The sequence below is a fragment of the Neoarius graeffei genome, chromosome 5 (genome assembly GCF_027579695.1).
Source record: "Neoarius graeffei isolate fNeoGra1 chromosome 5, fNeoGra1.pri, whole genome shotgun sequence".
Lineage (NCBI taxonomy): Eukaryota > Metazoa > Chordata > Actinopteri > Siluriformes > Ariidae > Neoarius > Neoarius graeffei.
This window is the reverse complement of record NC_083573.1, coordinates 411123-437500: the sequence shown is the minus strand read 5'-3', so window position 1 is coordinate 437500 and position 26378 is coordinate 411123. Positions and strand designations below refer to the sequence as shown.

Below are 26378 nucleotides of genomic sequence, written 5' to 3'. Positions count from 1 at the left end.
TCACTGTATGCACTGCCCTGTCTCACTCTGTGTGTGTGTGTGTGTCACTGCACGCGCTGCCTTGTTTCACTGTGTGTGTGTCACTGTATGCACTGCCCTGTCTCACTGTGTGTGTGTGTGTGTGTGTGTGTCGCTGCACGCGCTGCCCTGTCTCACTCTGTGTGTGTGTGTGTGTGTCGCTGCACGCGCTGCCCTGTCTCACTGTGTGTGTGTGTGTGTGTGTCACTGCACGCGCTGCCCTGTCTCACTGTGTGTGTGTGTGTGTGTGTGTGTGTGTGTCACTGCACGCGCTGCCCTGTCTCACTGTGTGTGTGTCACTGCACGCACTGCCCTGTCTCACTGTGTGTGTGTGTGTGTGTGTGTGTGTCACTTCACGCACTGCCCTGTCTCACTGTGTGTGTGTGTGTGTGTGTGTGTGTGTGTGTGTGTGTGTGTGTGTCACTGCACAGGCTGCCCTGTCTCACTCTGTGTGTGTGTGTGTGTGTGTGTCACTGCACGCGCTGCCCTGTCTCACTGTGTGTGTGTGTGTCACTGCACGCGCTGCCTTGTCTCACTGTGTGTGTGTGTGTGTCACTGCACGCGCTGCCCTGTCTCACTGTGTGTGTGTGTGTGTCACTGCACGCGCTGCCCTGTCTCACTGTGTGTGTGTGTGTCACTGCACGCGCTGCCCTGTCTCACTGTGTGTGTGTGTGTGTGTGTGTGTGTCACTGCACGCGCTGCCCTGTCTCACTGTGTGTGTGTCGCTGCACGCGCTGCCCTGTCTCACTGTGTGTGTGTCACTGCACGCACTGCCCTGTCTCACTGGGTGTGTGTTAAGATTGCGCTGCGTGCTGTTCAGATGCGTTACCAGGAGATCTCCGAGGACAAGAAGAGAGCGAACCACATGAGTTAAATCAATCTGGTTTATTCTCGGCGTGTCCTGACACATAGCTGCGTCAGGGCGTTTATATACACTTCATAGGGAGTATCAGCAGTGGAAAGTTATGGAATGTGTTTTGCACACTCAGTATCAAGGTCACACAGGAGTTATGCACAGTTCAACAAGATGTTTCACACAAAAACATAGACAAAATCAGAATATGAAACGGGAACAGAACATGTGAAAAGTACAAAATGTACAGAGCAGCGCGTATTATCTCTGGCCTAAAGTTAACCCTAAACTGCTACACTACACGACAGTCACCCTTGGGCCGCGCATTTACAAGAGTAGGTTTAGGAGTATTCAGGATTATATTCTTACAATCCCCTCTTTAATACTCTGACGCAAGCCCAGAGTATTATTCACACCCCAGTCTTGGCCGACAACCTTACCTCTGGGTCTGTATTGTCTGTCAGGAAAACCTTAGTTTGAGTATACGAGGGCCACAGGCTGAGCCATGTCATATTAACCTTAGAGTAGTTAGACGGGGCTATTCGGACCGGAAAAGGATCGCTGCTGTCATGGGGTAACAAAGAACACACATAACAAGGTATACTCATATTCATTGATGTTTTTACAGTGAAGTTTATATATTTCCAAAACTCGTTATCCCTTGGGTCCCGGTGTATTGCTTGTGCGGGTAACCCTGCCCCAAGCGTTGAGATCAGCACGATGATGAAGAAAGTCATACTGGTCACTGACTTTGTTCTCTAATGCTCACAGGGTGCAGACGGCGAAAAATATCACAGGCTCCCGTGCTTTTCAGACTCTTCAGCCCAGAACTTTGCAAGACTCACCAACCATCCCCTCTTTGTAGATCAGCCGAAACTGGATTGCTCCAGATGCTGGAAGGGGATCCCTGAAAAGGCCGTCAGCTATTGTCACAGCAACTTTCTGAAACACAAAAGTCTGTTAAGCATCAACAATATAGATTTCTATTACATTGGAGCCTTCTTTATTCTGCTGGCATGGATCCACTGTGGAAAAAGGTCCGTTAGCACAGCCGTGCGAGTTACAGCGAGTACATCGGTGGGCCCACTGTAGGGTGACTCCTCCATGGGAGCGTTTAGTTTACCGAATCTCTTTACTAAAACTCTGTCCCCTACCTCAAAGGGGTGAGTGTGTGCCTCTGGAATGGGAGGCTTTTTGGAATTTACTCTCGCCCAATACTCATCCAGCACCCGCATGAGACCCACCGCGTACTCGCTGAGATGTACTTCAAGATCACCCGTTCCTATAACCTGCATGCCTCTACGCCAAGGGACAGGAAAGGGGCGTCCCATGACGAGCTCGTACGGAGATAAATTGTCGAGAGCGACCTGAGCAGTCATGCGCATATCAGCGAGGACCAACGGTAAAACTTGGACCCAATTTTTCGTGCCTGCGTCTTGCATAGCCTTACGCAACTTACCCTTAATTGTTCTATTCGCGCGCTCCACAATGCCAGAGGACTGTGGATGGTATGGGATATGAAAACGCCAATTGATCTTGAGGTCTTTACATAGCTCCTGCGTTACCTTAGAGGTGAACGGCGTTCCCTTATCAGAGTCAATTCCTACCGGAAGACCGTAACGTGGGATAATTTCCTGTGTAAGTTTGTTCACTGCTGTTCGGGCGTTCTCTTTGCTACACGGGAAAGCCTCAATCCACCGTGAAAATTTGTCAATCATAACCAAAAGGTATTTGAACGGGCCCTGCTTTGGCATGTGAGTGAAGTCGATCTGCCATTCTTGGAAAGGCGTGTCAGGTATGGGAAGGTGCTGATGTACCGCGCCTGGTTTAGATAGATTATTCTGGGCGCACGTTAAACACTTGTCCAGAATGTTGTGTGCGTCTGTGTGCAAATTATTGATGCAGAATGTTCTGTTCATATCCTCCACTACCCCTCTTCGGCCGCGATGAGTGGGACCATGGAACTCGCGGACGAGAAAGGGAGTACAGTGACGAGGTAAACAAAGACGGCCCTGTGCGTCAAGCAAAACGCCACTCTTCTCTGTCGCGCCCTGGGCGTCCCAGAACTGTGTATCTGCCACAGAGGCCGAGGCCTGGATAGAAATGAGATCTATGTCAGGTAAGACAGCGCTAACCATGCGATCAGTAGAAACTAAAGCGCAATTAAAGCCTGGAGGCAGGACACCGGATGCGGCTGCAGCTTTAGCGACTCGATCAGCGAATGAATTGCCCTTTACTTCAAATGAGTCCCCTCTTGTGTGAGCGCGTGTCTTAACAATGGCCAACGTGCACGGAAGGAGACAGGCGGTGATTAAATCAGTAACAAGTGAAGAATGAGAAATGGGCTTACCGTCGGCTGTCGTAAACCCCCGAGACGCCCAAATGCGGCCGAAGTCGTGCGCCACGCCGAAAGCGTAGCGTGAGTCGGTGTAAATAGTAACGTCTGTGTCTTGAGCCAAAATACACGCGCGAGTCAAAGCATAGAGCTCCGCAGCCTGAGCAGAAGAAAAAGGCAAAGAATGAGCTTCAACAATTTCATCAGGGAGGCGACAAACAGAGTAACCACACAGGAACACACCATCCGCAGGGCGGGAACAGGAACCATCTACAAAAAGAGAATCGCCTGTGGAAAGAGGGGTGGAGTGTAAGTCTGGGCGGATGCTAGTCTCAAAAACGATATTAGAAAGACAGTCATGTGAGTCGAACGCAACATCGTCATCCTGTGAGTTAAGAAGACGCTGAAGAGCGTGGGCGACAGAATCAAACGACGAGGAGGGCTTAACAGTGAGATGCTCTGTGGCCAAAAGAATAAACTCATAGCCAGAGCGACGCTGAGCAGACAAATGCTGAGTGCTAAGATTCCGCAGAATGTACACGACGTCATGTGAAGTGTGTAAAATGAGCGGATGCGACAAAACAAGTTTTTCAGCGTCCGTGACCATGAGAGCACACGCAGCAACAGCCCTAAGACAGCCAGGAAGCCCTTGTGCCACAGCGTCAAGAGTTTTAGACAGAAACGCGCAAGGTCGCATGCCCCCCCCGTGCTCCTGAGCCAGCACCCCAGAGGCGGTCCCCTTCTGATTGCACACATACAGGTGAAACGGCAAACGATAGTTCGGCAGCCCGAGAGCAGGGGCGGAGCACAAAGCTTGCTTCAGAGCCTTGAAGGCCGTTAGCATGTCCTCAGTCCAGACCAGGGGCTGAGTCAAAGGATCTGAGTGACTTATAGCTGAACGCAAACACTTGTCATAGATTGAACAGTCAGGGATCCATTGACGACAGTAATTGATGAGGCCCAGAAATGCCATGAGAGCGTGCTTGGTTGCAGGTACCTGAGTGTCCATAATGACTTGAACGCGTTCCGGGCTAAGCCTCCTGGAACCCTGGGAGAGGTCATGTCCCAAGTAGCGAACAGTTGTGAGGCAAAACTGCAACTTCGTGCGGGAGACCTTGAAACCCTTCTGCGCCAGGAGTGTGAGGAGAGACAATGTGGCGGCAGCACAAGCGTCTTGATCCTCCGCCGTTACCAGAAGATCATCCGCGTACTGGAGCACCGTGGAGCCCCGGGGAAGACAGAGATCAGCCAGCGCGTCCCGCAATACGGCAGTGAAGACCGCCGGTGAGTCAATGAAACCCTGTGGCAACCGCGTCCACGTGTATTGTCTTCCCCTGTGTGTGAAAGCAAACAGGGGCTGAGTCTCATGGCCCACAGGAACACTGAAAAAGGCAGAGCACAAATCAATCACAGAGAAATAAGCATGGTCACACGGAATAGAAGACATAAGAGAAGGAACGTCAGGGACCACTGGAGCCACGGGAACGATGAGTTCATTTATTTTACGTAGATCTTGAGTGAGGCGCCATGTGCCATCCGGTTTTGGGACCGGGTTCACTGGGGTGTTATACGGGCTGACACAAGGAACCACGACACCTTGCTGCAAAAGAGATTGTAGAATATTGTCAATACCATCGAGCTTACTAGGAGACAGAGGGTATTGTTTAACATAAACAGGTGTAGAGTGTTTAATAACAGCTTCATACGGAGAGCAGCTCACAGAGCCCACATCGTCCTTATGATCCGCCCACAGGGTGTTAGGAAGAGCAGAGAGAACAGGGGAAAGAGCTTGGGACGTACAAGCAGCGTTCAGAATGTTATGTGGCAGCACAGAACTGGATAGAGCAAAAACATCAGGCGGAGCACCGTCCGGAGTATCAACAATCATGTGTGAGCCGCTAAAGGAGATCGAGAGTCCGAGAAGACTCATGAGGTCGCGACCTAAAAGATTAAAAGGGCACTCTGGCATAAAAATGAAAGAGTGTGAAAAACGCAGTGAAGGGTCCAGAGTGCAGATGACAGGTAAGGGTGGTGTACAACTAGAGTCAAAAGGAACCCCTTCTATCCCCACAGAGCTAACAAACCGTGTAGATAAAGGACCCTCATAATCCCTCCCTACTGAGGACATAGTGGCCCCAGTATCAAGTATAAACGGATACTCCCTTCCTGCCAAACACAGAGGCACAAGAGGGAGCTCCGCATTACGAGGAGAGCTAAAAGAGAGATTTAACATGGCAACGGCTGTGGATTCCGTACCCTGGGGGCAGCCCTATAGCGGGGCGTGATAGCGCTGGTCCTGTCCGTTATTCTGCCGATAGCCCTTAGGTCCGGGATTCTGGCCTTGCAACACATCCCCTAATTCTCCCGTCCTACTCTGCTCATCCCTCCGCCGCGCATAGCATTCCCTCATCCAGTGGCCCTCCTTTCCACAATAGTGGCACCTGCCTGTTTTCTTCCGGTTCCCACCCGACCATGTGTGAGGCCCGGTGCGTGTTTTGTCATTATTATGACGATACGACCCGGGGCCCTGTGGGGCCACAGATAAACATGCTTTATTAGTCTTACAATCTAACAACCCATCACTTTCCATTGTCCTCAACCGTTCACCCGCTTGGCGAAGGACCAAATGAGTCCTATCGCTCAAGTGATGTTTCAAAACGTTCTGAACCTCAGGGCGGCAGTTAGATAAAAAGGTGGACAGGAACATTGGATTGGGTTGAGTCATGTCCAATTCTAACCCACCCAGGTGCTGCCAAACTTCACCAAAACGTTTCCAAAAAGCCGACGTCACTTCTGACTTTTCCTGTTTACAGTTAGTAACCTGCGACAGATCACGGTTCGCTTGTTTCATAGCCAGTAAATACCTAGTTAACTGCTCACGCAGGAGCTGCAAAGCATTCGGTGTGTCCCTCCAAAAAAATGTCGACACGGTGCGCTGACGCGGACGGCCACCTTCCTGAGCCGGAGCTATTTCTTCCTTTATATTCATAGCGACGTCATTTCTAGGTTGCAACACATCGACTATTTCGAGCAAACGCTCCTCATCATATAATCTGTGTCAACTGATGAGGTGTTCAAGTGTGTGAGCTGATCTGAACAGAGCTGCCAGACATACACATACAGAGGGCTTTCAAACCCATACTGCACACCGCACATTTCACTTACTTCAATAGTTAGCCCATCTGGAGTGGATGTGAGATTTACTTCTAATTTGCACATTAAATCATGTGCTAACAAATTTACTGGACATGTATATGAGATGAGGAATGAGTGGGACGTAACTATTCCTCCCTCGCTTTTACATGGGAGGTTGACTGAGAAAGTTTTGGTTTTGGAATAGCCTTTAAAACAGGTCTCGGGGTGTAAACACCCTTTGATTTATCCCATACCTTCTTCATGTCAAACCATTTATCATACCCTGCGCGCATATAAGGGCGGTCCCAATCCGGATCGCCTAAGCTTTCATAAATCATACGGTGCGCTGAAGCAAGAAAGCCTGGATTAAACGTCCCATCACGGGGATACGATGGAATCTGAGGATTTGCCTCCGTCCACCCAGCCAAATTGTCCAGCCACGGCGTAACGTAATAGCCTAAACCACACTTATTCATCCATTCCGCCGGGGTGTCTGTGACCTCAGGTTTAGGATACGAGCCCCCCATCGTACAGTAAAGCAAACGGATCTGAACAGAAACAAACAGCAGATATTTATCTAAATTTCTATAGCACGCTCTTCCTGGACTCGAACCAGGGAAAACAAAGCCCTCCTTAGGGCACTACACAAATTTCTATAGCGCGCTCTTCCTGGACTCGAACCAGGGAAAACAAAGCCCTCCTTAGGGCACTACGGAGCTACTTCCAACCAGGTAGTCAATCAAACATGTCTTACCTGATTGAGAGTATCACGTCGGGGTCACCAAATTGTTAAGATTGCGCTGCGTGCTGTTCAGATGCGTTACCAGGAGATCTCCGAGGACAAGAAGAGAGCGAACCACATGAGTTAAATCAATCTGGTTTATTCTCGGCGTGTCCTGACACATAGCTGCGTCAGGGCGTTTATATACACTTCATAGGGAGTATCAGCAGTGGAAAGTTATGGAATGTGTTTTGCACACTCAGTATCAAGGTCACACAGGAGTTATGCACAGTTCAACAAGATGTTTCACACAAAAACATAGACAAAATCAGAATATGAAACGGGAACAGAACATGTGAAAAGTACAAAATGTACAGAGCAGCGCGTATTATCTCTGGCCTAAAGTTAACCCTAAACTGCTACACTACACGACAGTCACCCTTGGGCCGCGCATTTACAAGAGTAGGTTTAGGAGTATTCAGGATTATATTCTTACAGTGTGTGTGTGTGTGTGTGTGTGTGTGTGTGTGTGTGTCACTGCACGCACTGCCCTGTCTCACTGTGTGTGTGTGTCACTGCACACGCTGCCCTGTCTCACTGTGTGTGTGTGTGTGTGTGTGTGTGTGTGTGTCACTGTATGCACTGCCCTGTCTCACTGTGTGTGTGTGTCACTGCACGCGCTGCCCTGTCTCACTGTGTGTGTGTGTGTGTGTGTGTGTGTCACTGCACACGCTGCCCTGTCTCACTGTGTGTGTGTGTGTCACTGCACGCACTGCCCTGTCTCACTGTGTGTGTGTGTGTGTCACTGCACGCGCTGCCCTGTCTCACTGTGTGTGTGTGTGTGTGTGTGTTATATGAAACAGACGCTGAAACTGATCTGACCCCGCCCACCCGGAACTCCGCCTACTATGTGAGAGTCGGACACCCCGCCCGCGTGAATTGCCATGGAAACGTGCGCGTGCCCCGTGTGTTGGTGTGAGGAAAACCGGAAAAGTGAATGTGAACTTCCTGTTTGTGTTTTGCAGCGGAGTCCGGTTCCGGTGAGCGGTGTGCTGGATCTCTCTCTCTCTCTCTCTCTCTCTCTCTCCCCCCGGTGAGTTCATCAGCCACATTCATCTGTTTTTATTCCTCACACAGCAGCTTCCTGTTCACCCCGAGCTCTCTGTGTGTGTTTTAATCAGAATGCCCAGCGTTCAATACATTTTATCATCATGGGCATATTCACCAAGATTACTGCACTTATTATTATTATTATTATTATTATTATTAATTCGACCAAATAGAAAACACACACAGACGATACAGGCCTCACACAGAAGAAAACACAGTGTCCATTCCGACAGGACAGAACAGTTCTGGTTTCCACAGAGAGGGAGATCATGTGGGTCAGGGTCCACAACAGTGACGTCATTTCCTGTTGCCCTGAGGCTCCTGTTCTAGATCAGCAATAAAAACATAAACAAATCCATTCCACTGCACAAAACGAAAAATAAAATGAAACTAATCATGTGAATAACGGAACAGAGAGTTACGTGGACATTTTCCACATGAACTCCTTCAAAACAGATTGAGACCAATCCGTCGCTATAGTTACAAATTGTTTCATCAGCATCGAATAATAATAAAATTAAACAAGTTCTGAATTACTTACAGTTTACTGCATAATTATAACAAAACAATAAATTATTCTAATCCTCCATTTATTCGAAAATATTTCCATAAAAATTAATATTTCCAAAACATTAAAAAAATTGTTGTAAATTTCAACAAAACCTAAATAACATCAGGCAATCTCTATTTATAACTATATCAAACAAAAATAGGATCATAATAACAATTCAATCGGATAAAAAGCCGATGTGTGTTAAAGAAAACGAGGTGTGAGATATTAGTGTGAGCTCTGAGGAATAATCTCTTAGTTATTGAACTCTTTCAGGATCGATTCCTGTGGAATGTGAATTATGTGACCAATAAACACTGTTAAGACACGACTGAGAGAATGAAGTGCAAAAGGCAAAGAACACGAGAAAATAATCCAGTTTCAACTCCTGTCCTCAAGACAAAACCTCAAACACTGTTGTTCAGGAGGAAAATTTTACCAGTCAAGGAATGTTGTGGAACATATTTCAGTGTGTGAGCAGCAGGGGGCGCTGTGCGCTCTGTGTGTTTCAGTGTGTGAGCAGCAGGGGGCGCTGTGCGCTCTGGGTGTGTTTCAGTGTGTGAGCAGCAGGGGGCGCTGTGCACTCTTTCAGTGTGTGAGCAGCAGGGGGCGCTGTGCGCTCTGTTTCAGTGTGTGAGCAGCGGGGGCGCTGTGCGCTCAGTGTTTCAGTGTGTGAGCAGCAGGGGGTGCTGTGCGCTCTTTCAGTGTGTGAGCAGCAGGGGGCGCTGTGCGCTCTGTTTCAGTGTGTTAGCAGCAGGGGGCGCTGTGTGCTCTGTGTTTCAGTGTGTGAGCAGCAGGGGCGCTGTGCGCTCTGTGTTTCAGTGTGTGAGCCGCAGGGGGCGCTGTGCGCTCTGTGTTTCAGTGTGTGAGCAGCAGGGGGCGCTGTGTGCTCTGTGTTTCAGTGTGTGAGCAGCAGGGGGCGCTGTGCGCTCTGTTTCAGTGTGTGAGCAGCGGGGGCGCTGTGCGCTCAGTGTTTCAGTGTGTGAGCAGCAGGGGGTGCTGTGCGCTCTGTTTCAGTGTGTGAGCAGCAGGGGGCGCTGTGCGCTCTGTTTCAGTGTGTGAGCAGCAGGGGGCGCTGTGTGCTCTGTGTTTCAGTGTGTGAGCAGCAGGGGCGCTGTGCGCTCTGTGTTTCAGTGTGTGAGCAGCAGGGGGCGCTGTGCGCTCTGTGTTTCAGTGTGTGAGCAGCAGGGGGTGCTGTGCGCTCTGTGTTTCAGTGTGTGAGCAGCAGGGGGCGCTGTGTGCTCTGTGTTTGTGTGTGAGCAGCAGGGGGTGCTGTGCGCTCTGTGTTTCAGTGTGTGAGCAGCAGGGGGTGCTGTGCGCTCTGTGTTTCAGTGTTTGAGCAGCAGGGGGCGCTGTGCGCTCTGTGTGTTTGTGTGAGAGCAGCAGGGGGCGCTGTGCGCTGTGTGTGTTTCAGTGTGTGAGCAGCAGGGGGCGCTGTGCTCTCTGTGTGTTTCAGTGTGTGAGCAGCAGGGGGCGCTGTGCGCTCTGTGTGTGTTTCGGTGTGTGAGCAGCAGGGGGCGCTGTGCGCTCTGTGTGTGTTTCCGTGTGTGAGCAGCAGGGGGCGCTGTGTGCTCTGTGTGTGTTTCAGTGTGTGAGCAGCAGGGGGCGCTGTGCGCTCGGTGTGTTTCAGTGTGTGAGCAGCAGGGGGCGCTGTGCGCTCTGTGTGTGTTTCAGTGTGTGAGCAGCAGGGGGCGCTGTGTGCTCTGTGTGTGTTTCAGTGTGTGAGCAGCAGGGGGCGCTGTGCGCTCGGTGTGTTTCAGTGTGTGAGCAGCAGGGGGCGCTGTGCGCTCTGTGTGTTTCAGTGTGTGAGCAGCAGGGGGCGCTGTGCGCTCTTTCAGTGTGTGAGCAGCAGGGGGCGCTGTGCGCTCTTTCAGTGTGTGAGCAGCAGGGGGCGCTGTGCGCTCTTTCAGTGTGTGAGCAGCAGGGGGCGCTGTGCGCTCTTTCAGTGTGTGAGCAGCAGGGGGCGCTGTGCGCTCTTTCAGTGTGTGAGCAGCAGGGGGCGCTGTGCGCTCTTTCAGTGTGTGAGCAGCAGGGGGCGCTGTGCGCTCTGTTTCAGTGTATGAGCAGCAGGGGGCGCTGTGCGCTCTGTGTTTGTGTGTGAGCAGCAGTGGTCGCTGTGCGCTCTGTGTGTTTCAGTGTGTGAGCAGCAGGGGGCGCTGTGCGCTCAGTGTTTCAGTGTGTGAGCAGCAGGGGGCGCTGTGCGCTCTGTGTGTTTCAGTGTGTGAGCAGCAGGGGTTGCTGTGCGCTCTGTGTGTTTCAGTGTGTGAGCAGCAGGGGGCGCTGTGCGCTCTGTGTGTTTCAGTGTGTGAGCAGCAGTGGTCGCTGTGCGCTCTGTGTGTTTCAGTGTGTGAGCAGCAGGGGGCGCTGTGCGCTCTGTGTTTCAGTGTGTGAGCAGCAGGGGGCGCTGTGCGCTCTGTGTGTTTCAGTGTGTGAGCAGTAGGGGTCGCTGTGCGCTCTGTGTTTCAGTGTGTGAGCAGCAGGGGGCGCTGTGCGCTCTGTGTTTCAGTGTGTGAGCAGCAGGGGGCGCTGTGTGTTTCAGTGTGTGAGCAGCAGGGGGCGCTGTGCGCTCTGTGTTTCAGTGTGTGAGCAGCAGGGGGCGCTGTGCGCTCTGTGTGTTTCAGTGTGTGAGCAGCAGGGGGCGCTGCGAGCTCTGTGTTTCAGTGTGTGAGCAGTAGGGGTTGCTGTGCGCTCTGTGTTTCAGTGTGTGAGCAGCAGGGGGCGCTGCGAGCTCTGTGTTTCAGTGTGTGAGCAGTAGGGGTTGCTGTGCGCTCTGTTTCAGTGTGTGAGCAGCAGGGGGCGCTGTGCGCTCTGTGTTTGTGTGTGAGCAGCAGGGGGTGCTGCGAGCTCTGTGTGTTTCAGTGTGTGAGCAGCAGGGGGCGCTGTGCGCTCTGTTTGTGTGTGAGCAGCAGGGGGCGCTGTGCGCTCTGTGTTTCAGTGTGTGAGCAGTAGGGGTTGCTGTGCGCTCTGTGTTTGTGTGTGAGCAGCAGGGGGCGCTGCGCGCTCTGTTTCAGTGTGTGAGCAGTAGGGGTTGCTGTGCGCACTGTGTGTTTCAGTGTGTGAGCAGCAGGGGGCGCTGTGTGCTCTGTGTTTCAGTGTGTGAGCAGTAGGGGTCGCTGTGCGCTCTGTGTGTTTCAGTGTGTGAGCAGCAGGGGGCGCTGTGCGCTCTGTGTGTTTCAGTGTGTGAGCAGCAGGGGGCGCTGTGTGTTTCAGTGTGTGAGCAGTAGGGGTTGCTGTGCGCTCTGTGTTTCAGTGTGTGAGCAGTAGGGGTCGCTGCAGGCTCTGTGTTTTCAGTGTGTGAGCAGCAGGGGGCGCTGTGCGCTCTGTGTGTTTCAGTGTGTGAGCAGTAGGGGTCGCTGTGTGTTTCAGTGTGTGAGCAGTAGGGGTTGCTGTGCGCTCTGTTTCAGTGTGTGAGCAGTAGGGGTTGCTGTGCGCTCTGTGTGTTTCAGTGTGTGAGCAGCAGGGGGCGCTGTGCGCTCTGTGTTTCAGTGTGTGAGCAGCAGGGGGCGCTGTGCGCTCTGTGTTTCAGTGTGTGAGCAGCAGGGGGCGCTGTGTGTTTCAGTGTGTGAGCAGCAGGGGGCGCTGTGCGCTCTGTGTTTCAGTGTGTGAGCAGCAGGGGGCGCTGTGCGCTCTGTGTGTTTCAGTGTGTGAGCAGCAGGGGGCGCTGCGAGCTCTGTGTTTCAGTGTGTGAGCAGTAGGGGTTGCTGTGCGCTCTGTTTCAGTGTGTGAGCAGCAGGGGGCGCTGCGAGCTCTGTGTTTCAGTGTGTGAGCAGTAGGGGTTGCTGTGCGCTCTGTTTCAGTGTGTGAGCAGCAGGGGGCGCTGTGCGCTCTGTGTTTGTGTGTGAGCAGCAGGGGGTGCTGCGAGCTCTGTGTGTTTCAGTGTGTGAGCAGCAGGGGGCGCTGTGCGCTCTGTTTGTGTGTGAGCAGCAGGGGGCGCTGTGCGCTCTGTGTTTCAGTGTGTGAGCAGTAGGGGTTGCTGTGCGCTCTGTGTTTGTGTGTGAGCAGCAGGGGGCGCTGCGCGCTCTGTTTCAGTGTGTGAGCAGTAGGGGTTGCTGTGCGCTCTGTGTGTTTCAGTGTGTGAGCAGCAGGGGGCGCTGTGCGCTCTGTGTGTTTCAGTGTGTGAGCAGCAGGGGGTGCTGTGTGCTCTGTGTTTCAGTGTGTGAGCAGTAGGGGTCGCTGTGCGCTCTGTGTGTTTCAGTGTGTGAGCAGTAGGGGGCGCTGTGCGCTCTGTGTGTTTCAGTGTGTGAGCAGCAGGGGGCGCTGTGTGTTTCAGTGTGTGAGCAGTAGGGGTTGCTGTGCGCTCTGTGTTTCAGTGTGTGAGCAGTAGGGGTCGCTGCACGCTCTGTGTTTTCAGTGTGTGAGCAGCAGGGGGCGCTGTGCGCTCTGTGTGTTTCAGTGTGTGAGCAGTAGGGGTCGCTGTGTGTTTCAGTGTGTGAGCAGTAGGGGTCGCTGTGTGTTTCAGTGTGTGAGCAGTAGGGGTTGCTGTGCGCTCTGTGTGTTTCAGTGTGTGAGCAGCAGGGGGCGCTGTGAGCTCTGTTTCAGTGTGTGAGCAGTAGGGGTTGCTGTGCGCTCTGTGTGTTTCAGTGTGTGAGCAGCAGGGGGCGCTGTGAGCTCTGTTTCAGTGTGTGAGCAGCAGGGGGCGCTGTGCGCTCTGTTTCAGTGTGTGAGCAGCAGGGGGCGCTGTCTGTTTCAGTGTGTGAGCAGCAGGGGTCACTGCGCGCTCTGTGTTTCAGTGTGTGAGCAGCAGGGGGCGCTGTGAGCTCTGTTTCAGTGTGTGAGCAGCAGGGGGCGCTGTGCGCTCTGTTTCAGTGTGTGAGCAGCAGGGGGCGCTGTGTGTTTCAGTGTGTGAGCAGGCAGCAGGGGGCGCTGTGCGCTCTGTGTGTTTCAGTGTGTGAGCAGCAGGGGGCGCTGCGAGCTCTGTGTTTCAGTGTGTGAGCAGTAGGGGTTGCTGTGCGCTCTGTGTGTTTCAGTGTGTGAGCAGCAGGGGGCACTGTGCGCTCTGTGTGTTTCAGTGTATGAGCAGCAGGGGGCTCTGTGCGCTCTGTGTGTTTCAGTGTGTGAGCAGCAGGGGGCGCTGTGCGCTCTGTGTTTCAGTGTGTGAGCAGTAGGGGGCGCTGTGCGCTCTGTGTGTTTCAGTGTGTGAGCAGTAGGGGTTGCTGTGCGCTCTGTGTGTTTCAGTGTGTGAGCACCAGGGGGCTCTGTGCGCTCTGTGTGTTTCAGTGTGTGAGCAGCAGGGGGCGCTGTGTGTTTCAGTGTGTGAGCAGTAGGGGGCGCTGTGCGCTCTGTGTTTCAGTGTGTGAGCAGTAGGGGGCGCTGTGCGCTCTGTGTTTCAGTGTGTGAGCAGTAGGGGTCGCTGTGCGCTCTGTGTGTTTCAGTGTATGAGCACCAGGGGGCTCTGTGCGCTCTGTGTGTTTCAGTGTGTGAGCAGCAGGGGGCGCTGTGTGTTTCAGTGTGTGAGCAGTAGGGGGCGCTGTGCGCTCTGTGTTTCAGTGTGTGAGCAGTAGGGGGCGCTGTGTGTTTCAGTGTGTGAGCAGTAGGGGGCGCTGTGTGTTTCAGTGTGTGAGCAGCAGGGGGCGCTGTGTGCTCTGTGTTTCAGTGTTTGAGCAGCAGGGGGCGCTGCGCGCTCTGTGTTTGTGTGTGAGCAGCAGGGGGCGCTGTGCGCTCTGTTTCAGTGTGTGAGCAGTAGGGGTCGCTGTGCGCTCTGTGTGTTTCAGTGTTTGAGCAGCAGGGGGCGCTGTGCGCGCTGTGATTTTCAGTGTGTGAGCAGTAGGGGGCGCTGTGTGCTCTGTGTTTCAGTGTGTGAGCAGTAGGGGGCGCTGTGTGTTTCAGTGTGTGAGCAGTAGGGGGCGCTGTGTGCTCTGTGTTTCAGTGTTTGAGCAGCAGGGGGCGCTGCGCGCTCTGTTTCAGTGTGTGAGCAGCAGGGGGCGCTGTGCGCTCTGTGTGTTTCAGTGTGTGAGCAGCAGGGGTCACTGCGCGCTCTGTGTTTGTGTGTGAGCAGCAGGGGGCGCTGTGCGCTCTGTTTCAGTGTGTGAGCAGCAGGGGGCGCTGTGCGCGCTGTGATTTTCAGTGTGTGAGCAGTAGGGGGCGCTGTGTGCTCTGTGTTTCAGTGTGTGAGCAGTAGGGGGCGCTGTGTGCTCTGTGTGTTTCAGTGTGTGAGCAGTAGGGGTCGCTGTGTGTTTCAGTGTGTGAGCAGTAGGGGTTGCTGTGCACTCTGTTTCAGTGTGTGAGCAGTAGGGGTTGCTGTGCGCTCTGTGTGTTTCAGTGTGTGAGCAGCAGGGGGCGCTGTGAGCTCTGTTTCAGTGTGTGAGCAGCAGGGGGCGCTGTGCGCTCTGTTTCAGTGTGTGAGCAGCAGGGGGCGCTGTGTGTTTCAGTGTGTGAGCAGCAGGGGTCACTGCGCGCTCTGTGTTTCAGTGTGTGAGCAGCAGGGGGCGCTGTGCGCTCTGTTTCAGTGTGTGAGCAGCAGGGGGCGCTGTGTGTTTCAGTGTGTGAGCAGCAGGGGGCGCTGTGCGCTCTGTGTTTCAGTGTGTGAGCAGCAGGGGCGCTGTGCGCTCTGTGTTTCAGTGTGTGAGCAGCAGGGGGCGCTGCGAGCTCTGTTTCAGTGTGTGAGCAGCAGGGGGCGCTGTGCGCTCTGTTTCAGTGTGTGAGCAGCAGGGGGCGCTGTGTGCTCTGTTTCAGTGTGTGAGCAGCAGGGGGCGCTGTGCGCTCTGTTTCAGTGTGTGAGCAGCAGGGGTCGCTGCGCGCTGTGTTTCAGTGTGTGAGCAGGCAGCAGGGGGCGCTGTGCGCTCTGTGTGTTTCAGTGTGTGAGCAGCAGGGGGCGCTGCGAGCTCTGTGTTTCAGTGTGTGAGCAGTAGGGGTTGCTGTGCGCTCTGTGTGTTTCAGTGTGTGAGCAGCAGGGGGCACTGTGCGCTCTGTGTGTTTCAGTGTATGAGCAGCAGGGGGCTCTGTGCGCTCTGTGTGTTTCAGTGTGTGAGCAGCAGGGGGCGCTGTGCGCTCTGTGTGTTTCAGTGTGTGAGCAGTAGGGGTTGCTGTGCGCTCTGTGTGTTTCAGTGTGTGAGCAGCAGGGGGCACTGTGCGCTCTGTGTGTTTCAGTGTTTGAGCAGCAGGGGGCTCTGTGCGCTCTGTGTGTTTCAGTGTGTGAGCAGCAGGGGGCGCTGTGTGTTTCAGTGTGTGAGCAGTAGGGGGCGCTGTGCGCTCTGTGTGTTTCAGTGTGTGAGCAGTAGGGGGCGCTGTGTGTTTCAGTGTGTGAGCAGCAGGGGGCGCTGTGTGCTCTGTGTTTCAGTGTTTGAGCAGCAGGGGGCGCTGCGCGCTCTGTGTTTGTGTGTGAGCAGCAGGGGGCGCTGTGCGCTCTGTTTCAGTGTGTGAGCAGTAGGGGTCGCTGTGCGCTCTGTGTGTTTCAGTGTTTGAGCAGCAGGGGGCGCTGTGCGCGCTGTGATTTTCAGTGTGTGAGCAGTAGGGGGCGCTGTGTGCTCTGTGTTTCAGTGTGTGAGCAGTAGGGGGCGCTGTGTGTTTCAGTGTGTGAGCAGTAGGGGGCGCTGTGTGCTCTGTGTTTCAGTGTTTGAGCAGCAGGGGGCGCTGCGCGCTCTGTTTCAGTGTGTGAGCAGCAGGGGGCGCTGTGCGCTCTGTGTGTTTCAGTGTGTGAGCAGCAGGGGTCACTGCGCGCTCTGTGTTTGTGTGTGAGCAGCAGGGGGCGCTGTGCGCTCTGTTTCAGTGTGTGAGCAGTAGGGGTCGCTGTGCGCTCTGTGTGTTTCAGTGTTTGAGCAGCAGGGGGCGCTGTGCGCGCTGTGATTTTCAGTGTGTGAGCAGTAGGGGGCGCTGTGTGCTCTGTGTTTCAGTGTGTGAGCAGTAGGGGGCGCTGTGTGCTCTGTGTGTTTCAGTGTGTGAGCAGTAGGGGGCGCTGTGTGCTCTGTGTTTCAGTGTGTGAGCAGCAGGGGGCGCTGTGCGCTCTGTGTGTTTGTGTGAGAGCAGCAGGGGGCGCTGTGCGCTCTGTGTGTGTTTCAGTGTGTGAGCAGCAGGGGGCGCTGTGCCCTCTGTGTGTTTCAGTGTGTGAGCAGCAGGGGGCGCTGTGCGCTCTGTGTGTGTTTCGGTGTGTGAGCAGCAGGGGGCGCTGTGCGCTCTGTGTGTGTTTCCGTGTGTGAGCAGCAGGGGGCGCTGTGTGCTCTGTGTGTGTTTCAGTGTGTGAGCAGCAGGGGGCGCTGTGCGCTCGGTGTGTTTCAGTGTGTGAGCAGCAGGGGGCGCTGTGCGCTCTGTGTGTGTTTCAGTGTGTGAGCAGCAGGGGGCGCTGTGTGCTCTGTGTGTGTTTCAGTGTGTGAGCAGCAGGGGGCGCTGTGCGCTCGGTGTGTTTCAGTGTGTGAGCAGCAGGGGGCGCTGTGCGCTCTGTGTGTTTCAGTGTGTGAGCAGCAGGGGGCGCTGTGCGCTCTTTCAGTGTGTGAGCAGCAGGGGGCGCTGTGCGCTCTTTCAGTGTGTGAGCAGCAGGGGGCGCTGTGCGCTCTTTCAGTGTGTGAGCAGCAGGGGGCGCTGTGCGCTCTTTCAGTGTGTGAGCAGCAGGGGGCGCTGTGCGCTCTTTCAGTGTTTGAGCAGCAGGGGGCGCTGCGCGCTCTGTGTTTGTGTGTGAGCAGCAGGGGGCGCTGTGCGCTCTGTTTCAGTGTGTGAGCAGTAGGGGTCGCTGTGCGCTCTGTGTGTTTCAGTGTTTGAGCAGCAGGGGGCGCTGTGCGCGCTGTGATTTTCAGTGTGTGAGCAGTAGGGGGTGCTGTGTGCTCTGTGTTTCAGTGTGTGAGCAGTAGGGGGCGCTGTGTGTTTCAGTGTGTGAGCAGTAGGGGGCGCTGTGTGCTCTGTGTTTCAGTGTTTGAGCAGCAGGGGGCGCTGCGCGCTCTGTTTCAGTGTGTGAGCAGCAGGGGGCGCTGTGCGCTCTGTGTGTTTCAGTGTGTGAGCAGCAGGGGTCACTGCGCGCTCTGTGTTTGTGTGTGAGCAGCAGGGGGCGCTGTGCGCTCTGTTTCAGTGTGTGAGCAGTAGGGGTCGCTGTGCGCTCTGTGTGTTTCAGTGTTTGAGCAGCAGGGGGCGCTGTGCGCGCTGTGATTTTCAGTGTGTGAGCAGTAGGGGGCGCTGTGTGCTCTGTGTTTCAGTGTGTGAGCAGTAGGGGGCGCTGTGTGCTCTGTGTGTTTCAGTGTGTGAGCAGTAGGGGGCGCTGTGTGCTCTGTGTTTCAGTGTGTGAGCAGCAGGGGGCGCTGTGCGCTCTGTGTGTTTGTGTGAGAGCAGCAGGGGGCGCTGTGCGCTCTGTGTGTGTTTCAGTGTGTGAGCAGCAGGGGGCGCTGTGCCCTCTGTGTGTTTCAGTGTGTGAGCAGCAGGGGGCGCTGTGCGCTCTGTGTGTGTTTCGGTGTGTGAGCAGCAGGGGGCGCTGTGCGCTCTGTGTGTGTTTCCGTGTGTGAGCAGCAGGGGGCGCTGTGTGCTCTGTGTGTGTTTCAGTGTGTGAGCAGCAGGGGGCGCTGTGCGCTCGGTGTGTTTCAGTGTGTGAGCAGCAGGGGGCGCTGTGTGCTCTGTGTGTGTTTCAGTGTGTGAGCAGCAGGGGGCGCTGTGCGCTCGGTGTGTTTCAGTGTGTGAGCAGCAGGGGGCGCTGTGCGCTCTGTGTGTTTCAGTGTGTGAGCAGCAGGGGGCGCTGTGCGCTCTTTCAGTGTGTGAGCAGCAGGGGGCGCTGTGCGCTCTTTCAGTGTGTGAGCAGCAGGGGGCGCTGTGCGCTCTTTCAGTGTGTGAGCAGCAGGGGGCGCTGTGCGCTCTTTCAGTGTGTGAGCAGCAGGGGGCGCTGTGCGCTCTTTCAGTGTGTGAGCAGCAGGGGGCGCTGTGCGCTCTTTCAGTGTGTGAGCAGCAGGGGGCGCTGTGCGCTCTTTCAGTGTGTGAGCAGCAGGGGGCGCTGTGCGCTCTGTTTCAGTGTGTGAGCAGCAGGGGGCGCTGTGCGCTCTGTTTCAGTGTATGAGCAGCAGGGGGCGCTGTGCGCTCTGTGTTTGTGTGTGAGCAGCAGGGGGCGCTGTGCGCTCTGTGTGTTTCAGTGTGTGAGCAGCAGGGGGCGCTGTGCGCTCTGTGTGTTTCAGTGTGTGAGCAGCAGGGGGCGCTGTGCGCTCTGTGTGTTTCAGTGTGTGAGCAGCAGTGGTCGCTGTGCGCTCTGTGTTTCAGTGTGTGAGCAGCAGGGGGCGCTGTGCGCTCTGTGTTTCAGTGTGTGAGCAGCAGGGGGCGCTGTGCGCTCTGTGTGTTTCAGTGTGTGAGCAGTAGGGGTCGCTGTGCGCTCTGTGTTTCAGTGTGTGAGCAGCAGGGGGCGCTGTGCGCTCTGTGTTTCAGTGTGTGAGCAGCAGGGGGCGCTGTGTGTTTCAGTGTGTGAGCAGCAGGGGGTGCTGTGCGCTCTGTGTTTCAGTGTGTGAGCAGCAGGGGGCGCTGTGCGCTCTGTGTGTTTCAGTGTGTGAGCAGCAGGGGGCGCTGCGAGCTCTGTGTTTCAGTGTGTGAGCAGTAGGGGTTGCTGTGCGCTCTGTGTTTCAGTGTGTGAGCAGCAGGGGGCGCTGCGAGCTCTGTGTTTCAGTGTGTGAGCAGTAGGGGTTGCTGTGCGCTCTGTTTCAGTGTGTGAGCAGCAGGGGGCGCTGTGCGCTCTGTGTTTGTGTGTGAGCAGCAGGGGGTGCTGCGAGCTCTGTGTGTTTCAGTGTGTGAGCAGCAGGGGGCGCTGTGCGCTCTGTTTGTGTGTGAGCAGCAGGGGGCGCTGTGCGCTCTGTGTTTCAGTGTGTGAGCAGTAGGGGTTGCTGTGCGCTCTGTGTTTGTGTGTGAGCAGCAGGGGGCGCTGCGCGCTCTGTTTCAGTGTGTGAGCAGTAGGGGTTGCTGTGCGCACTGTGTGTTTCAGTGTGTGAGCAGCAGGGGGCGCTGTGTGCTCTGTGTTTCAGTGTGTGAGCAGTAGGGGTCGCTGTGCGCTCTGTGTGTTTCAGTGTGTGAGCAGCAGGGGGCGCTGTGCGCTCTGTGTGTTTCAGTGTGTGAGCAGCAGGGGGCGCTGTGTGTTTCAGTGTGTGAGCAGTAGGGGTTGCTGTGCGCTCTGTGTTTCAGTGTGTGAGCAGTAGGGGTCGCTGCACGCTCTGTGTTTTCAGTGTGTGAGCAGCAGGGGGCGCTGCGCGCTCTGTGTGTTTCAGTGTGTGAGCAGTAGGGGTCGCTGTGTGTTTCAGTGTGTGAGCAGTAGGGGTTGCTGTGCGCTCTGTTTCAGTGTGTGAGCAGTAGGGGTTGCTGTGCGCTCTGTGTGTTTCAGTGTGTGAGCAGCAGGGGGCGCTGTGCGCTCTGTGTTTCAGTGTGTGAGCAGCAGGGGGCGCTGTGCGCTCTGTGTTTCAGTGTGTGAGCAGCAGGGGGCGCTGTGTGTTTCAGTGTGTGAGCAGCAGGGGGCGCTGTGCGCTCTGTGTTTCAGTGTGTGAGCAGCAGGGGGCGCTGTGCGCTCTGTGTGTTTCAGTGTGTGAGCAGCAGGGGGCGCTGCGAGCTCTGTGTTTCAGTGTGTGAGCAGTAGGGGTTGCTGTGTGCTCTGTTTCAGTGTGTGAGCAGCAGGGGGCGCTGCGAGCTCTGTGTTTCAGTGTGTGAGCAGTAGGGGTTGCTGTGCGCTCTGTTTCAGTGTGTGAGCAGCAGGGGGCGCTGTGCGCTCTGTGTTTGTGTGTGAGCAGCAGGGGGTGCTGCGAGCTCTGTGTGTTTCAGTGTGTGAGCAGCAGGGGGCGCTGTGCGCTCTGTTTGTGTGTGAGCAGCAGGGGGCGCTGTGCGCTCTGTGTTTCAGTGTGTGAGCAGTAGGGGTTGCTGTGCGCTCTGTGTTTGTGTGTGAGCAGCAGGGGGCGCTGCGCGCTCTGTTTCAGTGTGTGAGCAGTAGGGGTTGCTGTGCGCTCTGTGTGTTTCAGTGTGTGAGCAGCAGGGGGCGCTGTGCGCTCTGTGTGTTTCAGTGTGTGAGCAGCAGGGGGTGCTGTGTGCTCTGTGTTTCAGTGTGTGAGCAGTAGGGGTCGCTGTGGGCTCTGTGTGTTTCAGTGTGTGAGCAGTAGGGGGCGCTGTGCGCTCTGTGTGTTTCAGTGTGTGAGCAGCAGGGGGCGCTGTGTGTTTCAGTGTGTGAGCAGTAGGGGTTGCTGTGCGCTCTGTGTTTCAGTGTGTGAGCAGTAGGGGTTGCTGCACGCTCTGTGTTTTCAGTGTGTGAGCAGCAGGGGGCGCTGTGCGCTCTGTGTGTTTCAGTGTGTGAGCAGTAGGGGTCGCTGTGTGTTTCAGTGTGTGAGCAGTAGGGGTTGCTGTGCACTCTGTTTCAGTGTGTGAGCAGTAGGGGTTGCTGTGCGCTCTGTGTGTTTCAGTGTGTGAGCAGCAGGGGGCGCTGTGAGCTCTGTTTCAGTGTGTGAGCAGCAGGGGGCGCTGTGCGCTCTGTTTCAGTGTGTGAGCAGCAGGGGGCGCTGTGTGTTTCAGTGTGTGAGCAGCAGGGGTCACTGCGCGCTCTGTGTTTCAGTGTGTGAGCAGCAGGGGGCGCTGTGAGCTTTGTTTCAGTGTGTGAGCAGCAGGGGGCGCTGTGCGCTCTGTTTCAGTGTGTGAGCAGCAGGGGGCGCTGTGTGTTTCAGTGTGTGAGCAGCAGGGGGCGCTGTGCGCTCTGTGTTTCAGTGTGTGAGCAGCAGGGGGCGCTGCGAGCTCTGTTTCAGTGTGTGAGCAGCAGGGGGCGCTGTGCGCTCTGTTTCAGTGTGTGAGCAGCAGGGGGCGCTGTGCGCTCTGTTTCAGTGTGTGAGCAGCAGGGGGCGCTGTGCGCTCTGTGTGTTTCAGTGTGTGAGCAGCAGGGGGCGCTGCGAGCTTTGTGTTTCAGTGTGTGAGCAGTAGGGGTTGCTGTGCGCTCTGTGTGTTTCAGTGTGTGAGCAGCAGGGGGCTCTGTGCGCTCTGTGTGTTTCAGTGTGTGAGCAGCAGGGGGCGCTGTGCGCTCTGTGTTTCAGTGTGTGAGCAGTAGGGGTTGCTGTGCGCTCTGTGTGTTTCAGTGTGTGAGCAGCAGGGGGCACTGTGCGCTCTGTGTGTTTCAGTGTATGAGCAGCAGGGGGCTCTGTGCGCTCTGTGTGTTTCAGTGTGTGAGCAGCAGGGGGCGCTGTGTGTTTCAGTGTGTGAGCAGTAGGGGGCGCTGTGCGCTCTGTGTGTTTCAGTGTGTGAGCAGTAGGGGGCGCTGTGTGTTTCAGTGTGTGAGCAGCAGGGGGCGCTGTGTGCTCTGTGTTTCAGTGTGAGCAGCAGGGGGCGCTGCGCGCTCTGTGTTTGTGTGTGAGCAGCAGGGGGCGCTGTGCGCTCTGTTTCAGTGTGTGAGCAGTAGGGGTCGCTGTGCGCTCTGTGTGTTTCAGTGTTTGAGCAGCAGGGGGCGCTGTGCGCGCTGTGATTTTCAGTGTGTGAGCAGTAGGGGGCGCTGTGTGCTCTGTGTTTCAGTGTGTGAGCAGTAGGGGGCGCTGTGTGTTTCAGTGTGTGAGCAGTAGGGGGCGCTGTGTGTTTCAGTGTGTGAGCAGTAGGGGTTGCTGTGCACTCTGTTTCAGTGTGTGAGCAGTAGGGGTTGCTGTGCGCTCTGTGTGTTTCAGTGTGTGAGCAGCAGGGGGCGCTGTCAGCTCTGTTTCAGTGTGTGAGCAGCAGGGGGCGCTGTGCGCTCTGTTTCAGTGTGTGAGCAGCAGGGGGCGCTGTGTGTTTCAGTGTGTGAGCAGCAGGGGTCACTGCGCGCTCTGTGTTTCAGTGTGTGAGCAGCAGGGGGCGCTGTGAGCTCTGTTTCAGTGTGTGAGCAGCAGGGGGCGCTGTGCGCTCTGTTTCAGTGTGTGAGCAGCAGGGGGCGCTGTGTGTTTCAGTGTGTGAGCAGCAGGGGGCGCTGTGCGCTCTGTGTTTCAGTGTGTGAGCAGCAGGGGCGCTGTGCGCTCTGTGTTTCAGTGTGTGAGCAGCAGGGGGCGCTGCGAGCTCTGTTTCAGTGTGTGAGCAGCAGGGGGCGCTGTGCGCTCTGTTTCAGTGTGTGAGCAGCAGGGGGCGCTGTGTGCTCTGTTTCAGTGTGTGAGCAGCAGGGGGCGCTGTGCGCTCTGTTTCAGTGTGTGAGCAGCAGGGGTCGCTGCGCGCTGTGTTTCAGTGTGTGAGCAGGCAGCAGGGGGCGCTGTGCGCTCTGTGTGTTTCAGTGTGTGAGCAGCAGGGGGCGCTGCGAGCTCTGTGTTTCAGTGTGTGAGCAGTAGGGGTTGCTGTGCGCTCTGTGTGTTTCAGTGTGTGAGCAGCAGGGGGCACTGTGCGCTCTGTGTGTTTCAGTGTATGAGCAGCAGGGGGCTCTGTGCGCTCTGTGTGTTTCAGTGTGTGAGCAGCAGGGGGCGCTGTGCGCTCTGTGTGTTTCAGTGTGTGAGCAGCAGGGGGCGCTGTGCGCTCTGTGTGTTTCAGTGTGTGAGCAGCAGGGGGCGCTGTGCGCTCTGTGTGTTTCAGTGTGTGAGCAGCAGGGGGCGCTGTGGGCTCTGTGTTTCAGTGTGTGAGCAGTAGGGGGCGCTGTGCGCTCTGTGTGTTTCAGTGTGTGAGCAGCAGGGGTTGCTGTGCGCTCTGTGTTTCAGTGTGTGAGCAGCAGGGGGCGCTGTGCGCTCTGTGTGTTTCAGTGTGTGAGCAGCAGGGGGCGCTGTGTGTTTCAGTGTGTGAGCAGTAGGGGGCGCTGTGCGCTCTGTGTGTTTCAGTGTGTGAGCAGCAGGGGTTGCTGTGCGCTCTGTGTGTTTCAGTGTGTGAGCAGCAGGGGGCGCTGTGCGCTCTGTGTGTTTCAGTGTGTGAGCAGCAGGGGGCGCTGTGTGCGCAGGGGGTTTCACTGTTCCAGGCCGTGACTCAGGGTCGGAGCAGCGCTTTAAAATCCCCGAGGTCTGTGATGCACAAAGCGCGCGCTGAACACTGTTGGCCATATTTAAATGAGAGGGTGAATTACACATCACACAAGAGATCTATTCCTGAAATTACTTTAATGGTGTTTGAACTGAATATCATCAGTTTTGAAAAAAAAAAATCATGTATGTGGTAAGAGTAGGAATAGTTTAAGCGTGTTTAATGGTTTGATCTGGCCCAAGCAATGAGGACAAAAGATCCCCGAACCATGCAGCCTATGGAACTGAGATACATTTAACAATCTGGCATCCGTTACACCGACACACACACACACACACACACACACACACACACACACACACACATACTGGGAAAAATCAGTCTACACCACCATGTTTGAATAAAGAGTAGGGGTAACTTTAAACTTGTTGAACAGTTTGCCTTCTAAACGGTGTACGTGGGGCGGCACGGTGGTGTAGTGGTTAGCGCTGTCGCCTCACAGCAAGAAGGTCCTGGATTCGAGCCCCGTGGCCGGCGAGGGCCTTTCTGTGCGGAGTTTGCATGTTCTCCCCGTGTCCGCGTGGGTTTCCTCCGGGTGCTCCGGTTTCCCCCACAGTCCAAAGACATGCAGGTTAGGTTAACTGGTGACTCTAAATTGAGCGTAGGTGTGAATGTGAGTGTGAATGGTTGTCTGTGTCTATGTGTCAGCCCTGTGATGACCTGGCGACTTGTCCAGGGTGAACCCCGCCTTTCACCCGTAGTCAGCTGGGATAGGCTCCAGCTTGCCTGCGACCCTGTAGAAGGATAAAGCGGCTACAGATAATGAGATGAGATGAGACGGTGTACGTGTGTGTGTGTGTGTGTGTGTGTCATATTCCCAGATTCCTGGTTTCTTCAGCTCCACATACTGAAATGACAAAATAAAAAGAATATTCAGGCAGAAATAAGTGATTATTTGTGCAAATGGCACCACAGAAAATTGGTTTATAAATCTCAACAACAACCTCTTTCATCAAAGGCGAGCTGAATCCTCCTGTGAGGCTGCAACTGCGCTGCTTCGAAAATGTAAATTGAACAGCTTGATGAAAGTGCGCTGATGGTTCTCATGAAAAACCCCATGTCTCCTGCACTGCGTTCCTCCCCGAGTCGCGCGCTCATTCACGTTTGTGTTCCTGGTCTCAGAGCCGCACGAAACACACACAGAAGACAGAATCAACGTTTAACATAATTAATGCACTTTTTACGGAGACTTTTTAATGTTATTCTTTATTTTTTTTTATCCAGTTGAATATTTAGCCTACAAATGTATTTTCAGCTCTTAAAAATGGCCAAGGTCCGGACCGCAGGGGCCTCAGAGCTGGCTGCGGCCATGCCCAGGGTGTTTATTCCAGCTGCAGCATGTCTTCACCTTCCTTCCTGTTCTGGAACGGACTGTTCAGCTCAGACTTCGAAACAACCTGCACACATTAAACATGTCCACTTTTGAAATTTAAATGTTTTTTTAGATTTTTCTTAATTTTTATTTTTTGCATTTGTATTTTTGTCCTTGTTAAAAATTAATTTATCTTAACTATTAGTCACTAATCACCAAAGCACATTCCTTGTTTGTGACAACAGACTTGGCAATAAACTCGGTTCTGATTCTGATTCTGATTCTTTCTGATCCGGTATTATGTTCCAGATGTTTGAAAGTGTGATGTCATGTTGAGAGAAAAGTGTGAACGCGACCACACCCCACCTGTTCACTGTGATATTCCTGTTTAGACAGAGAGCTCTGTTCTTCCATATACTGTACACTGAAAAGAGGAATAATGAGTGTGGAGGGTGTGTCCTCTCTACTGATGACATCATCACCAGGTGGATCACGCACCCTACCTGTGGAGCACCTGGACTATGCCTACATCCAGCAGTGTGGAGATTTGAAATACCTTGAAAAGATCCTGCATGTGCTCAGGTACACATTATTTTTATTGATTTCACGACAGTCTTTAATCAGGCGCTCTAGTTCGGCTCCAGTTCGGCTCACGCTGGTGTAAACGGCGGCCTGTAATCAAACTAAATAACATACAAACGCATAAAAAAAGTAAATATGTGAATATATATGAACAAAAAACTATCGACGATGAACACACAGATATCCAAACTCACTGCACAAATGAAGTCCGAGATGCTTCTTGAGTTTTGGGAAAACGCTTCCTTTGTCAAACTCCTCGGAAGTGCAGTCCACACTGTCGCCCCATTTTAGTGAAAAGAACTCTGATACTTAGCAGTTTTAGTCAGGGGTGAGCGGAGAAGATCTTTATTTCGGGTATTATATACGTGTGGAAATTGTGCGAGAAAGTTCAGCAGGAGCAAAGCCGTGTAGACACTTGAAAATTTGTAGGCAAATCTGATATTTGTACCATCTTGTCTGAAATCAGCCACCATCATCCCCATGCCAAAGAAGCCAGCTCCAGAGGACCTTAACAACTACAGACCAGTTGCATTGACACCTGTTGCCATGAAATGCCTGGAGAAACTGGTGCTATGGTACATAAAATCTAGCCTCCCAGCCTCTTTCGATCCCCATCGGTTTGCATACCGGTCAAACAGGTCCACGGAGGATGCTATCTCCATAGCGATGCATGCGGCGCTAAACCATCTGGAACACCTATGTGAGAATGCTCTTTGTGGACTACAGCTCGGCATTCAACACTATCATCCCGGACATCCTCATCAACAAGCTGCTCCACCTGGGCCTCTCCACCCCCATCTGCACCTGGATAAGCGATTTCCTCACCAACCGCTCACAAGATGTCCGGCTGGGCCCCCACCTCTCCTCCACTATCACACTCGGTACAGGTGCACCGCAAGGGTGTGT

General features: G+C 54.5%; 1 protein-coding gene across 5 annotated transcripts in view; it reads left to right on the top strand.

Annotated features, from left to right (window-relative positions):
• Positions 1-8078: 8078 nt before the first annotated feature.
• spag1b (sperm associated antigen 1b) overlaps positions 8079-26378 on the top strand; it is a 37240-nt gene continuing 18940 nt past the window's right edge. Inside the window, exons 1-2 of one of the 5 annotated variants that reach the window (XM_060920900.1) lie at positions 8079-8155; positions 25287-25472. In XM_060920900.1, the coding sequence (XP_060776883.1) occupies positions 25330-25472 (143 nt within the window). In that variant the 5' untranslated portion in view covers positions 8079-8155; positions 25287-25329. Of the gene's footprint in view, positions 8156-25215; positions 25473-26378 lie in introns of those variants that run through there. The other 4 variants (XM_060920897.1, XM_060920899.1, XM_060920898.1 and 1 more) reach the window with 4 other exon arrangements.